Below are 16,340 nucleotides of genomic sequence, written 5' to 3' on the forward strand. Positions count from 1 at the left end.
TCAGGTGATAGGTTTTTTGGTTTGTTTCCCTGTTTTACACCAAATTCATTGAGCTATCCCTTCAGAGAATTTATTCATTGGTATTTGTTGTTCCCTGCCATGTGTCCTGTGCTCTTCAAAAATGAAAAGGAATGTGTGCAGCTGGTGTGTGAGTGGCTGCTTAATGGGACCAGTACTCTCTGAGGCCCTGAGCTCTAGGGTTGGGTCATGAATCTTGGGGTCAGGGATGGCTCAGGTGTTTAACCAGAAGCACCTACTCAGTGTAAAACTAGGGTGATAGACCTCAGAAGGCCTGGCCCAGTTGGGAGGCTTCACATGGGGAAGATGAAAGGGGAGGAGAGAAACAACATAGAAAGGGAAGATAAAATACAGAGCTAAAGGAAATAACCACAGTTAGCAATATCCCCATCTGAGGTTCACCTAGTCATTCAACCAATATTTGTTTTTTGAATGTGCCATGAAAGATGGTAGGTCATCACAGCTTCTGATTTTTTGGGGTTTTTTTTTTTAGAGGATAGTACACTCCTGAGACATAGGAGCGGGCCAACCCCAAAGGAGAGGCCCAACTTCTGTCTTTATGCTTCCTTCCTTAAAGGCAGTTACAGTAGAGTAAGACAAGTGCTTTGATGAGTAAAGTACTAGATGCTCTGGTGCCCAGATTTAGGGCTTTCTGCCTGGAAGGGCTTCCTGAAGGGAGCAATGTTTAGGCTTACTTCTTCCCTGAAAGAACAGGGGTGGGGGCAAGAATGGAGGAGAGGGGTGTTCGAGACAGTGAATATGCAAAGGTTAGAGGCAAGAGAGAATCATATTTGAAGAACTACCAGTGGTCTATGTGGCCAGAACAGAGAATTTGAATGATGGGGTTGTTGGAGGTGGGAAATGGAAAAACTTATGGCTGGAGAAGGAATGGTTCCAGGTCCTTCTTAACTACATTGATGTATTAGACTTTTCCTAAGGGTGATGGGGACTGTAAAACTTTTCAAGAGATCATGGCATCGGGGATCCATTTTAAAAGGTCACCCTGTGATGGGAGTGATCTTGAGAAGCTGTTACACTCAATACTCCAAGTAATAGACTTGGGAGGTTTGAACTAGGATGGTGGAGCTGGGACAGGGAGAGGAATGGACAGATTGGATACATGGTCAAGATTAGCTGTGGGCAAAGGGAAATGGAGAGGAAGAGCTCTTCAAGTTTGATAGCTCAAAAGCATTCAAGTTGGGGAACTGATGATGGAGAGAGAAATGAGAACCATGGAGGAAAACGATAAGATCAGTTTGGATCTGTGGAATTTGAAGTACCTGCAGAATACTCAATGGGTGATGCCTCTGAAGTTCAGAAGAAAGCCCAGTAGGATGACTGCAGCCTGGGGATGTTTGAGATGGCTGGTTCAGTGACAGACAACGGAAAACGAAGTCCTCAAAGAAAGCAATTGCTCAGAAGGTAGAGGAAATATCAGGAGGCTCTTTCCAGCTGAAGCCTTATTGCTGTATTGCATGTGCTACTATGTGTGAGGCACTGTTCTAAGTGTTGGTGACAGGGCAGTGAATGGAACATAATCCCTGCTCCCACACGGCTTATGTTCATTGTAGTCAGAGGAAAGACAGTGTATAATTTCGGACACTACGAAGAAAAATCAGGCAGCGTATGAAAATACAAAATGTTGGAGGGGAGAGGGCCTATTTTGGATCGTGTGGTTAGGCACTTTTGAGAGTTGACGTTTGAGCAGACCTGAATGAAATGCAGGAATTAGCTGTGGGAAGAGCATTTTAGGGAAGAGCATTCTAGGCAGAACAAATGGCAAGTGCAAAGGTCCTGAGCCTGGTAAGCTTAAAGTGTGGAAAGAAGGCCAGTGTGGCTGGAGTGATTCAGGGAGCTGGAGAGGTGAGGTGGGAGAAGATGGCTGGGACCAGCTCCTGTTGGGCCTGGATGGCCGTGACAGAGTTTGAGTCTATTCTGTGTGTGATAGGAAGCCCTCAGAGGGTTGAGAGCAGGGAGTGACATTATGTTAATTACATTTTACAAGGATCACTTTGGCTGCTGTGTGGAGCATCATTTGTTAGGTGGCCACAGAGGAAACAGGGAAACCAGTTAGGAGGCCAGGGCAGTCACCCAGTACAAAGGGTGGTGGCTTGCACTAGGGTGGAAGTGGTGAGAAGTAGTTGAATTCAGATATATGTTGAAAGGAAAGCTGAAAAGACTTGCTGGATGATTGGATAGAGGAATGTTAGAGAAAGAGTGAAATGAAGGAAGACGCCTCCTAGGTTTGTATTTTCACAACTGGGAAAACAGGGGAGCAAGGTTTTGTGGGGAAGGGGGAAAGAATCAAGAATTCAGTGTAAAACACGTTAAACTGGAGTTGTATTTTAGACATCCCAAGAGATGCTGCTGAGTAGACCTTTGAATACAGGCAAATATTCCTAAATCTAAGAGGTGGATTTAAAGGAAAAGGTCTAAAGTAATTCTTAAGAGATTTGATACCCAAGGCAAAGCCACCACTAAAGGTTCTTAGTTGACAGTTGTAAGCGACATCAGAGGAAGATGTTTCTGGGGTCTAATTGATCTTACACTGAACTGGGGCCCGAGGAAGGGAGCCGGGATTGTGGCGGCCTTGGAATCTGAAGATGGAGGTGTATAACATGCTGAACAGTGGAGGCTGGGAAAATTAATTATGGTCATCTCTATTTTGAAATATCATGCAGTCAAGTACAATTGTTTTGGGACAATATTCAGTGGCACGGGAAAACGGGATAAAATTTAAGCACACTACAAAACAATATGAAGCCATTTTTATCAAACGCTGTATATTTAGGTAGGAAAGAGACAAAATATCTCTGAGGTGGAATTTTTATTTTTTTCAATTTTAATACAAAGAGCTTGTGTGTTGCTTTTATGACCAGAAAAAAAGTTTTCTTCCTGAAAGAACCTCACTTAATGGTTTCGGCCCTGGCTAGCAGATTCCTAGGACCCACTTCCCGGCACTACCCCAGCCCTTTGGGGTGTGTGGCTGTTGAGACCCAGGAAAAGACAGGCAGTGGTAAACCGCTCCTGCCTCCCGGTAAGCGCAGCCTCTGGACCAGAGACTTGCTTGGGAGTCCTGCGGCAGAGGTGGCCACACGCCGGGAAGCGCTCAGAGCCAGAACTCTCCCCGCTTATTATGCGCCGATGTGGGGACACGGAGAGGCAGGACGTCAGCCTCAGGAACCGCGGAGAGCTGGGAGGGCGGGAGGCAATGGGGCCCCTCCAAACGTCTTCCCAAACTCCAGCCCCAAAGTAGCCGGCGGGGAACCGCGCCAGCCCGCGCGCCAGCCGAGCCTTGGGTGACTGACAGGAGGTGGGAATGTGGGCGGAGCCTCAAGCGCGAGCTGTGATTGGAAAAACCCACACCTCCCGGGGAGAGAGGGCGGGCAAGTCTGCGAGGGATGCGCAGAGGAGGGTGCTCAGAGCCCTTTACGTGATTGGCTAGCAGCGGAGTGAACCGGGAGCTGTTCCGATGATTGGCAGAGGGTAGACAACCCTCCGAAACTGCTTTGGCTTCTCCTATTGGCATCCTGCGAGAGTAGGCGGGATTGGTTCATCGAGGGGTGCCGTTGATTAGCTGGCGGCTGAGAGTTAGGGTGTTGGAGAGAGCTGGGGGAGGAGGGGCGGCGGAGGGGCAGCGACTTCCTCCTTGTTATTGGCTGGTGAAGTGAGTGAGGGGTGGCACCAAGGGCCAGCGGCTGGCTAGGATTGGCGGGTGCTGAGATGAGTGACAGACAGGGGGGCGAGCTGCGCGACCAGCGGTTTGTTTTTCGGAGCGTTCCTGAGGTGGAGAACGGCGGCCGGACGGAACGACTTCGGGACTGAGGGACTGGCGGTCGGGCGGGCCGAGCGGCGCCGCCGAGGCCGGGCTGGGCCGAGCTGAGGAGCGCCGGGGATGTAGCGGGCCACCCTGCCCATGCCACAGCGCCCGGTCGCGGGCGGAGCCGGAGCCGGAGCCTGGGGAGGCGGCGGGGGCCCCGAGCGCAGCCCGCGCCCCCCGCGCGGAGCCAGGCCCGCTGCCGTCCCCGCCGCCCCGGCCCCCGGCATGCAGCTCCGGCTGCGGAGGTGACACTCGGGCCCGAGCCGCCGCCGCCGCCATCGCCACCATGGGTGAGTGTCGCCACCGCCCCGGCCTGTGCCCGCGCTGCTTCGCGTCGCCCCGCCCCGGGCTGAGGGGAGGAGGACCCTGGGCCGCCGCCTGACAGGCATGGACAGCCCGCCCGGCCGGGGCTGCGGACCGCCGGCTCCCGCCCGCCCCGCTCGCGGCTTAGCGGTTCCGCGGCCCGGGCGGGGGTTCTGGCTCCCCCGGCCTTCAAGGGCGGCCCCGGCCCGCTGAGCCCACTCGGCCGCCTCTTTCCGGGCCTCGCGGCCAGCACATCCCGAGGAAGTGGCGCCGGGTCGAGGAACCGTGCTCGGCGGAGCAACCCGCTCCGGGCAGAACGAGCGGGACCCGGAGCCCGAGGGCGGGGGAGCGCGGGCTCAGTGTGGGGCCCGGGCTGGAGGCTGGTGCAGGCCTAGCTGCTGTTGTGTCTTTTCCTTGATTTGCTTTTTTTTCCTGCCTGTGTCATTTCCTTCCCTTTGCTCACACAGGCCGGCCTGTGAGAGTTCCCGGGGCTTGCTCTCGAGCCCAGTGCGCGCCCCAGCGCAGGGGGGAGGGCGTGCGGGGAGACAGGCTGGGAGGTGATTAAAATGGCAATCACTGTTATCAACCGCGCGGTTGAGAAATGCGAGCTGCGCTTAGATTGCTGGAGTTGAGGAATCGGCTGCCAGTGATGATACACATCCTACTTTTTGAAAAATCTCGTTGCAGTGTTTTACATCCATTAGTTTAATCTAGCGGTCTCCCTGAAATTATGTAACTTTTGAAAGAGAGAAACATTCACTACACAAAAGAATCTCTATGAAATCATTTCCTTTTTAATCGATAGTTGCAATTTCTGTTGTGAAGATGTAGTCTAAGGAACGCTTTTAATGTCTTCCACACGCAGCATTTGAACTGAATTATATTTCATGTCCTTTGTGGTAATTTAGCAGACGGCTATTGGACTAGATTAAGTAGCAATAACATGTTCGATGTACTTTGCTTCTCTTGTTGGATCAGTTATTTTGATACGGTTGTCTGCAGTGGCAAGTTTTGCAAAGTATTTGGTATTGTCCTAATTAATCAAGGGGTAAACTTCAGTAAAGGGATTATTTGCACAGCCACTGATTCTATCTGTGAAGAGGGAACATTAATGTTTGCTTTGCCCTATGGCAAGGTCAAGTCGTTTTTGTAGGAGGTTAAGTGTTTGCTCTGTCACATTGGGCAGATAATCTTTTGTGGCCCATCTTTACACTCAGGCTTTGAATGAATCGCCTTGTTCTGTTCCATGCTGCCCCTCTACAGTAAGGAATGGGTTCCTTCATTTATTGGGCTAACTGTTTCCTTCCCATGCTTTATTTCAGAAGTGCTTGCTTTTCTGGGCAAAGTCTGTGACGGTAAGCAGAGAAGGAACTCAGTGAGGCCTGGTATTTATTGAATAAATACGTAATTCAAAAAATACTCGTTGAGCATTTACTGTAAATGGGGCACATAATTCTTCTCTCATCCTCCCCAGGTTTCACACATTTATCTTGTGCTCTGGAATTTGATGATCACACTAAATCTTTAAATTGATTTGTGAACCTACATTTGTGATAATCTTTCTAATCAGTCTTTCCTTTTTATCCTGCGGGGACAGGCTTAAATCCCAAAGGGGAGTGTGAATACTTGAGGGTGTGCAGACCTCCTATTTTCCACTTTCTCAACTGCTAAATCAGTGTCCAGATGTGTTGACTACATTTTGTGCCTAATAATAAAATAGAGGTCAGCCTGTTTTCACATTTCAAGATCATTTCAAAAAGTTTAAATGTGTGAGTATATGGAGAGACAATGATGGGGAGGAAAGGAACTATGTAGATAGGGTCCAGAGCCCCAAAGGAAAAAGGACCAAAAACTCAGTATCTTCTCATTTGTTCCCGTGTCAGTTTTTACATGAAGAAAGTGAGACAGTGAGGGGAAAATTAACTTGCCTGGTGGCTGCAGTATATTAATCGGCAGACAAGCTGACTTAAGAACCCCTGCCTGGCTTTCTTCAGCACTCTTCCCTCATACCATTCTCATTTTCTTTTAAGTAGATGACCTTGACGTGCACTTAGAACTAGTACTGAATTCTCTTAGAACCTGACCTTCAATTTGCTTTGTATGGGGTTCAGCAAGGGTGTATGTACAAACACATACACACGGAGTCTCTCTCTTAAGTACTAGTTTCCATTTTGGTGATATAAATGATGAAAAGTCAGATTCCTAGGTTAGCATGCGTTAGTTGCTGTATGTAGTCCTAAATAAGTTTAAGGGGTAATAAGGGAGAAACATAGACTTATTAATATTTTTATTATACTTGTTAAACTCCAGCCCAGTGAGGAAAGGACTAAAACTAATTTGAATCCCTGCCCTTCAGGTTCCTTGGTTAACAGTCATATTTTCCTGAGCTGTTCTAAGCCCCAGACTCAAGCTTGTTTGACAGCTTGGGTTGGTAATGAAAACAGGTCAGATTTTATATTGGCAGTTAGCCCCAGTAACTTTCTAGTGGAAATTACATTTATCCTTGTAAATAATAGGAAATACTCTTTTTGTTTGTTTTTGGCCTTTTTTTTGGCTTTGATATTATGTGGTTATAAAAAAAATTGAAAATTGACTGGTCGTTTTTTCTTGGTCACACCAAAATTCCCTCCTGGTTTTAGTAATTATAGTGGCAAATGCTGCTAATTACACCTAAGATTAATTTGCTAGTGCTTACTTGGGCTCTATAAACGCAATCTAAAATTTGGTGGGAAGTATTACTGAAAAATATGTAACAACTTGGAAGTATTACAGGGACGTGAACTGAGTGTGGGATTTAGGATGGTATGGTTCTGGTTTGATAACTTGGTTTGAAGTCAGAATCATTGTTTCAAGGCTGTTGGAAGCTCCCGGTTAAACCAATCTCAGTTCAGTTTGGCTAGAATATGACCGCCTGGGTAGATCTAAATAGTTGGCAACTGTTTGTTAATTGAAATTGGGAGCATAGTTTAATGACTCAACATGGCTATGTCACGACTAGACTTCTGATGTTTTACAAAATTATGGTTGGCTTTAAAACTGAATTTTAGGCATTTATAAAAAGTAAGTATCAGTCCAACTGAGCATGACTTAGTGAAATACACAGAGGGTAAGAAGCAGTATTCTTGGTTCTGTCTATCTAAGCTATCCATTTTTCCTTTGCCCCTTTTATTGAACATCTCTTCTGTGTCAGATACAGTACATGGCCCTGTATATGTATTTATCCTGTATTTAAGAAGTTATAGTTAGGTAAGGTAAACCAGAAACATATAAACAAATAAGCGGTGTTATAGATACCTTGTCAAAACTGTAAAGATACATTGGACGGAGAGATCAATTCTGTAGTTTTGAGATTGACATACATTATCCTGTAGTCCTCAGACCTCAAAGGTTAATTTCGTTAACTTAAAATAAAATATGATGGTGATATATGGATTCTTATGAGGAAGCAATAGCTTACTTTGTAATATGTATTTTTAAATTTTAAGTCATCAACTAATATTGAAGGACTGTTATATCACAGAAACAGAAAAATAAACCCCAGAATTTGACTTTTCGATCTAGCAAAGTTTTCAACCAGGGCCTTGAAAGAAAAAGGAAAATTGTTTGTTGTGAATTGAGGATCAGACCTTTTTGCTTATACTTACTATACTAGGAGATGATGTTTGCCCAGATGGACAGGGTAGAGGAGAACCGTGTGGGTATGTAACATGTCATGAACAGCAAGGTAGTAAAATCAGACTCACAGACACTGAAGCACAGGATCTCCCCAGTGAGCAGTGTGATCAGACGATCTGACAAAGTTGGGTAGAGTAGAGCATTGTCAAGATGAAGAAATCATTTAAATGAAAACAGAGATTAAATTTGGGAATTGTATGTATGGGAAAAAGAGTGTCTGGCATCATGCAGGACAACAGTGTTTATCCAACGACATGTTACTTCTGGAAACTTTTCTGGGGTTTTAGCCAAGGAAATTCATAAATGGGAGTGCCTTAAGACCCTGCTTTTAGATAGAAGTATTAGCTCAGGCTGGAAGAGTGACTTCCTCCTGGGGTTAATGAGCGAGGAGTGTGTTTGCCTGGCAGCCCCCACGCCTTAGGTCAGGATATCAGAAGAAAAAGTACTCACTGCTGGATAATGACCGATAGCTATCTGCTTGAGACTGCTGACAGAGCTTCCACTTTTTAAGCCTGAATTGTAAACCCTGTTTCATAGATCCCTTCTTTTTTTTTTTTTCTGTGAATATTCCTCACTCCTATATCTTTAACCCCCTAATCTCAAGAGTTAACTTCTTCCTTTGTGCTTCTTTCTGGTAGCTTTGATGTGTCATACCACCCCCATCCTTTGGAAATCTTTTCAAGGTTGTAGCATACTCTTACCTCTGCCTCAACTTGTTCACATGTAAAGTTCATAAAGGAATTATTGATTTCCACTACTTCCGGTTTTCTTTTAATCTCTTGATTCCCTGTCAAGATGTTTCTGCCTCTACTACGCTATTGGACCTGCCTGCCCCTGCTCTTCTTTGGTCTTAGCTTCTGTGGCGTTACTTTTTGTTTGCTTGTTTCTAGTTCTCTTAAAGACTTCTATGCTCGCACATCTTCTTCCTACTCTTCTTGTTGGCATGAGTATTGGCATGAGTATTCACTCAGGATCAGTCCCTGAGCCTCTTTTCTTTTCCTCCGCTGTTCACTTGCTTTCATGTCCCTTCTCCTCCTCAGTTCATTTATAAAGCTCTCATCCATAGCTGGAACAGCTTTCTTTTTTGAAAAAATCTTTATTCTGTAAAATTATCTATATAACCCCTTGCTACTCACGCTGTAAAAAAACTTTTTTACACGTGTGTTTATGTATTCTGGTTTGTATCTTGTCTAATTCGATCTCTTTATTTGCATAACCTTGTGTTTGTGTGTTCTTTGTCTGTTTACCCCTAGAGTTTGAATACCTGAAAGTATCTTTCAAAACTGTCTAATGTATAATACATGATAGGTATTCAGTAAATGGGTATTATTAATGACTAATAAGAATTCTAAAATAAAATTAACTATTAGGATAGATTGTGGCCTCCAGTCTTTTTCCATTAACCTTTTTTTCCCCACTGATGATGATAATAGCCAGCATTTTTTCAGCATTAGCTACCATGAGGAATAGTTTGTAAGGTTTTTTTTTTTTTTGCCTCTTAAGTCTCACAGCACCTCTGTGTAATGATACTTTTATTATGTACATTTTACAGATGAGGAAATTGAGGTTTAGGGAGAATAAGTGATTTGTCCAAGGGCTCCTTAAAACCCAAGTCTTTCTGACTCCAAGGTCCATATAACTGCTGCACTCTAAGAAAGCTATTTGTTAATTTTTTTTTTTTTAAGGAATACATACGGTAGCACAGATAATTCAGTTAAAATCCCAATCCAGGAAGAAATGCCTGAAAGAACCACTTGATGTGCTTCCTGTCTTTATCCATCTCCTCAGTTTGAAGTATCAGTTTAAGAACCAGTTTGCCTCTAGAAATGTATGCAGCTCTGACACAACAGGAGATTCTATAACTATGTTTCACTTGTGTCAGTTGTCCTGGATTCCAGGAGATAGAGCCAAACCATTCCTCCAGTGTGTTCTCAGCGCTGGAACTACCAAACAAGTTTATCCGTTAAGTAATGCCAGGAATTGGTTAGCTTCCTGGAAACAGAATTTGTCAACCTGATAAACCAGCTCTTATAATAGCATCATCTTATACAGAATTAGAAACAATTTCTCTAGTCATACTTGTCACAGATTTGATTTGAAAAGCATGTGTGTATCTGTGTGTGAATATACACATCCATTTTGTTTCAACATCTGAGTTGAGACAACTATTCTCAATTCTAAGGCCGGTTTCCTTGATATTGAAAATTACATGCGTTCTGCTGTTAGGACTGTCAATGGATGCTCCTCAGAAAACACCCATCTAGTGCCATCTAATCATAATCATAGTGACCCTAATTTACTGTTAAGTGCATGCATGTGTCGCTCAGTCGTATCTGACTGTTTGAGACCCCATGGACTGTCGCCCGCCAGGCTCTCCTCCATGGGATCTCCCTGACCCACGGATTGAACCTGCGTCTCCTGCATTGGCAGGCAGATTCTTGACCATTGAGCCACCTGGGAAGCCCCCATTTACTATTATAGTTGGTCCAATAATTTAATATTTAATGATATATAATTTTATACATATACATGTAATTATTTATGTTAAATATAATATTTAATATAAGTGCATGTGTGCATGCTAAGTCGCTTCAGTCGTGTTCAACTTTCTGCGACCTCATGGACTGTAGCCTACCAGGCTCCTCTGTCCATGGGATTTCCCAGGCAAGAATACTGGAGTGGGTTGCCATTTCCTTCTCCAATATAAATGTGTATATTTATATTATATGTATATAAGCCAGTCATTCTAGTTTAGGTGTTATACTCTAGTTTTAAAATCTTGGTTTGGAGGTTAAAAAACAAAAACCAAGCAAGTTCTCTTTCTTTAAGGAGCCTACAGGTAAATTGTGAGAAAATATAAAATAATTGATGGGATGTATGAGTTTTAATTTTTTAATGAGTGTCTTTGTGTAAATACCCGCTTCATCCTCATTCATTACCTCACTTACTTCATTCTTTTTGTACTACAACTGTATCACTCATACTTTTGTATGTATTTTGAAGTGGAATTAGTAAGGAAGCTACTCTAATGGTGTTTTTCTTACAAGTCTTAAATCTAATTTTACTTTTCTGAGCAGGCGGAGATCTCTTCATGGGTACCCTTCTCCTTCCTTCCCGCACCTCCTCAGAGGGCAAGTAGGGCACCTGAGCAGATTTGGTCCAGGACAAGGGGAGAGGCAAATGATGCCATTTACTTCCTATGCTCCATGCTGGTCTTTCCTTTCCACAGGGTATTAGAATATTTTCAAGGGACAGTGATAAAGGGCAGAAGATAGGCACACTCTATGGGTGGAGTCTTGTGCTTGCTTCTTTTAAGGTGTGCCCCAAGTCCGTAAGTGACTCACTTGTCACGAAAGCAAGTATAACAACTCATTCCTCATGTTTCTTTGCAGATCAACAGACTTGTTTATTTTCAGCCTCCCACTGCTATTTGAGTGGACAAGGATCTCTTGAAGGACCTGGGAGAATTTGGCAAAATGTGGAATTGGCCTGGTTTTAGGTTCTCGGTTTTGGCCAGTTGTCTTCAATGCATGAGACCTCTAGTGCTCTCTGCTATTTCAAGAAAGGGGGATTAAAAGTAATACCAATAAAGCAGAGACAATGCGCTGCTTGCTTGGTTAGGGAAGAAAAACAATAGAACTGCCTTTTGACTTCCCTGTGGGAAGCAGAAGGCCTATAAACTTGTAAAGAGTTGGGAAGGGGCATTCAAAGGCTAGGCTTGTGAAACAACTTCTGTTCAAAGCAGCAGCCTTGTTTGGTACCTTTTAAATATGGTCTCCTACAGTACTTGAAGAATAAGTCTGTGACTGATTCTGTCTCGTAATTGATTCTCCGTGAATTCATCTTTTTACTCAGTACCCTACTACACTGTGCTGTGTTGTTCTTCACTCCAGCTTTTCATCTATTTTTCCTGGTTGAGTTTCTCTGGCATTGGAAGAATTGGTTTGTTTGAGCACCTCTCTTGCTCCCAGTGAATAGGTAGATATTGCTGCCAGAAATCTGATTGGAGAGCTGTTAGAATCCATTAAAATTCAATTTGCCATAGTCTGGTCTCAGTTATCCTCTTTTCACAGATAGCAAATTTCTGTCATTTCACCTGGGCAGAACTCCCTGAATATGAGTCATATAATTTGTGAAAGTACTTTCTTTTGTGGTCTGTGTTCAAGTGTCTTAGCCCATGTGCTCTCTTTCTTTGCAGACGAGCAGGAGGCATTGAACTCGATCATGAAGGACCTGGTGGCCCTCCAGATGAGCCGACGTCCCCGGGTGCCTGGATATGAGACCATGAAGAGCAAAGACACGGGTCACCCAAATAGGCAGGTGTGTGCAGCTGTGGCTGTTAACTAGCTTTGTTGGGGGGTTGGTTTCAGATGGGAAATATGATGTGAGAAGCCAGTGATACTCTAATACAGACTTAAATGCTGTTGGCCCCTTCCTTTCACAGTCTGTTGAATGGTAGGTAAATGATGTGTACCCCCCAGGTATGGGTCATGATCTGGAGTCCCAGTGCCTTGTGCATCTGACCTTGTAAATAGCATTTCATTTGTGGAGAATAAGAGTGATTTCTTTGCTAATTATGGGGACAATATTCATAGAATTTTTCCTTTACTGATCATTTGGCAAGTATTTTATCCAGACTCACGATCTCTAGCTCAGAAGGTCTTTAAACAGTATATTCTCAGGAAGAATTAATTGATTTTAGTTTATTTAAATGTAATTAGGAAGGGAAATGTATTTAATAAAACATATATTCTGAAGGTAAGAATGAGTAATTTTGTTATTATTGTTATTTACAGCTGTTTCCCCTCGTTAACTCAGGTAGTTGAGAGTGCCTGTTTTATTGAGAGCTGTGTGCTTTCTTAGGAAGACAGTTTCTATTTTGTTAACATTTCAACTTGTGCACTGTTGAGAACTTTCTTCTCCTGTTCAATGTTGCTGACCTCCTGGTTTCCTGGGTCCTTTGGCAGCAGAGAGGAGTGAGTGAGGGGGAGTCTTCCTTCCTAGTGGACATCAGAGGGTTGTGTTCAGTGTGTTTGATGATTTCCTCCTTGGTGGTTCTCTTGGTTGTCAGCTGACCTTCTCTCTCCTCATATGCACCTTGTCTACCAGTTCTTCAAAAGTGCTCTTGGTTCCTGGAGAAAGTAGAAGGGGCTGGAACTTGTTCTGTCTAAGGTCTGCTAGATGTAGCCTCCCAGAGTATTTCCTGCCTTTAGGAAAACTGGGGACCCCAAGTCCTTTTGTTTCAGTTATAGCGGAAAGAATAGTTCAGAAAGCTGCTTTTATTTTTTGTGGTTACCTTATAGAACTGGGGGAGCAACAGAATAGGGCCCATTCTTACACTGCTTTCATACATTATTCTGATTGTGTGGGTTCTCCCTTGCTGTAACATTTCTATTCAAAGCTGCTTTTGGAAGGAGCATTTTACCAGAAGCGAATCCCCTCCCCCAGGATTGAGCCTAATGACCTCACTTTCCTTCCTGTCTTCCTATGTGGAGTATGCTTGCTAATGCTGCTCCAGTCAGCTGATCCTTCTCCAAATGGGACTATTAGCGTGGATATCAGTTAGTAGGTGAAAAGGGGAAGCTTTCTTGAGTTGGAAGGCCCAAAAGAACCCGGCCGAGGAGTGAAGTGGTCTGTTACTGTTTAGGAATCCTGCTTAGAGGATACTAAAGCTACTATTAGAAAATCTTGATCTTTGACTGTGCCTGCTGCTGTGTTCTTGGAGTGAAGGCAGCAGTTATAGAAGTAGAAGCATGTGAAAAGGATTGACTATTACCAGGAAGTAATCTTAACAAGAGATACTAGCTATTTGGATCCACAGTTTACTTGAATATCATCAGACTTTTTCTACAGCATGAAGGATACAAATTATTAACCTCAGTTTTTTTGTTTTTAAAGAAAAAGCACAACAGCAGCAGCTCAGCCCTTCTGAACAGCCCCACAGTAACAACAAGCTCATGTGCAGGGGCCAGTGAGAAAAAGAAATTTTTGGTAAGGAATAAAATTACCCATTAAAGCTGAAATGTGCTTTTAAATCTTGCAGTGCTGGAAGTGTATGGAATTCATTTCCTGGACAAATTGTTTTAGTGGACTTGTAGGGAGCACTGGTTACTCATTACCTGCGTTCTGTTACCATTTCTCACAACAATATTATTCATAAGCAGCCTGTATCACAAATTTCTGTGGTGATAGAAATGTTCTATATTTGTACTGCCCCATGTAGTAGCCAGTGGCCATACGTGGCTGTTGAGCAACTGAGGAACTGAATTTAAATTTTGATTCAGTTTTAATTATTTTAAATTTAAATAGCAACATGTGGCTATTGGCTATGGTCTTAGCACAACCTTATATAAGGGACTATTGATTTGTTGGGCAAGAAATTGAGTACATGCTTGGAGATGTGTACATTCATCCTCCATGGACAGGTCATGGGTTCATGGGTTTCTACACATTGTGATAAACTCATCAGTGGGAAACCTATCTAATAGTCTAATCCAGGGGCATGGGGTTCTAGGGGGAATGTGAAGCTGTGGAACTATCATGGCTGTTTAGAAATTGAAGCCCAAAGTTTTATGCTAACTTTAGGTAAAAGGACAATGAAAATATCAGACTAACTTCTGCTGTTAATAAAGTCAAGGTTGTAGAGTGGTCTCTTCTGGAAAGTGTAGCAGATGTTCAGCTTCTGACCAGGAGAAATATTCTTCAGCAAAATCCTGAAAGCAGAAGGAGAGAGAAGGTCTTAGTGAATGCATTTCCGAGGAAGTGTGAGATGGGGGTGGTGCGAGCAGTTGAGGGGAAAAGTGTTTACAGCCTGATAAAATGAAAAGAGCCCAGCCTAAGAGTCTCAAGATGTTAATAGTTTGTTACTGTAGGCCTTTACAGTTTACAAAGTGAATTCCCTTTTTAAAAATTCTTGTTTTTGTTTGCTTGGGCCTGGGATAGGAATAAACAGTTTTCTCATTACCACTTCTTCTGTCAGAAGGTCCATGCTTAGGAGGAGAGAGGACTGAAAGATCAAAAACCTAATTTAAATGGCTAAGAGATGCCAAATTGGTCTAAGAAACGTCACACTGGGCTAAAGATTCAGGTTGCAGAGTCCCGGTTGAAAGCAACTAAGCATTTTGGCCAGTAGGAAAGGTGGTTTGTTTGGGGATAGAATGGTGCTGGTAGGGGCAAGCAGCGCTTCAGAGTGAGAATGATAGACCTGAGGTTGGCATAGCCTCCTGGGGCTCAGGCTTGGGACAGCAAGGAATGGCTCGGGAACTGGGGCTTCACTGACAGAACTGTTTGGGACCGAGGCCTGGAAGAACGGGAAAGCCTAATTTAATATCTCTGCTTGGCAAGACTTCAGACATCCTCTTCCCTGAGTAAACAAACTAGGCAATTAATTGAAAAAAAGAGAATGATTTGAGAACAGCTAAGCATTCTGAGCAGCTGTGGAAGTGCAGGGGCATGACGTGCTTGGTTATCCCCCTCTTTGCTAGGAGTTAGGATCTGTGCGCTTTGTGTTTTCCCACCTGCACATTAGGTCCCTGGAAGCCTACTGCCTGGTTAGAGCTGGCTGCACGTTTTTGGATCGGTGTGGCACATCCTAGGTGTGACTGGGGCCCATGGATGGCTCTGTAGGCCATAATGTGCAGACCCTTTAGAAGTCATCACTTGCAGTGCTTTAGCAACAGGTGCTATTTCTCCAAGTTGACAGCTTAGTCTACTGAAAGGAGCATAGGCCCAGAAGGCATTGAGTTGTTGTTAATAATCCATTAACTTGGAATTTTACAGTTTGGAGAGTGCTGTCAACAACGACAGTTAACAACAGTAACAACAATATAAGCATGTGTGTTACACTTTAAAAATTCTCAAAGTGCTTATGCAAAGGTATTAAGTAGAGCCAGGAAGCAAACCCAGGTCTTCCGACCCCTGGTCACAGTCGTTTTACCATGTGTAAGTCTGCTGACCTTTCTGAAGCTCAGTTTTTCTGTTTACCTCTGGAAGCTGTGAGCTCACAGAATATAAAGCACTTTATACATTGGAACACATGGTGCGGGTGTAAAGTGGTAGTGACTGCATCTCTTCTGTTGTCATGGAGCTGAAAAGGTTAAGGTTTTCTGCCTTTATTGGATTGACATTACTATCAATCAGATGGTCCTTTGCAGACTTCTGTAGCTAACCTAACATATGAAAATCCCAGTGAAGGAAGAAATAGAATCCTTATTACCACAGATTCCTGTTTTCCTTGAATCTTATCAGAGAGGTAGGTAGAGGCTTGAATGGAGATGTTCACTAGTTGGTACTTGAGAATGAAAAAGTTGTTTTCTTCATGGCAGACACTAGAAGGGCAGGCTTTTGGTATCAGCTCTAAAGGAGGAGAATTCTAGGAGCTGTTCTGCCAGCAGGGTCAGGGACTGAGAGAACTGTCTTTTGCTTTTACTGTGATAGACCTGACTCTTCAGGACTTCTTTCTCTTTCAAGAATTATTGATAAGATAGGCTGGCTAGTTTGAAAATAAAACACAATACAGTGTACG

General features: G+C 43.8%; 1 protein-coding gene across 4 annotated transcripts in view; it reads left to right on the plus strand.

Annotated features, from left to right (window-relative positions):
- Positions 1-3,750: 3,750 nt before the first annotated feature.
- The window catches only part of MAP3K3 (mitogen-activated protein kinase kinase kinase 3), a 59,054-nt gene continuing 46,464 nt past the window's right edge, over positions 3,751-16,340 (plus strand). For 2 of the 4 annotated variants that reach the window (XM_081576656.1, XM_081576658.1), the window contains exons 1-3: positions 3,751-4,128; positions 12,015-12,136; positions 13,715-13,807. In XM_081576656.1, coding sequence (XP_081432782.1) covers positions 4,125-4,128; positions 12,015-12,136; positions 13,715-13,807 — 219 coding nt within the window. In that variant the 5' untranslated portion in view covers positions 3,751-4,124. The remainder of the gene's footprint in view (positions 4,129-12,014; positions 12,137-13,714; positions 13,808-16,340) is intronic. The other 2 variants (XM_081576659.1, XM_081576660.1) reach the window with 1 other exon arrangement.

The sequence above is a fragment of the Giraffa tippelskirchi genome, chromosome 3 (genome assembly GCF_054371585.1).
Source record: "Giraffa tippelskirchi isolate mGirTip1 chromosome 3, T2T-mGirTip1v1.2.pri, whole genome shotgun sequence".
NCBI classification, from domain to species: Eukaryota; Metazoa; Chordata; class Mammalia; order Artiodactyla; family Giraffidae; genus Giraffa; species Giraffa tippelskirchi.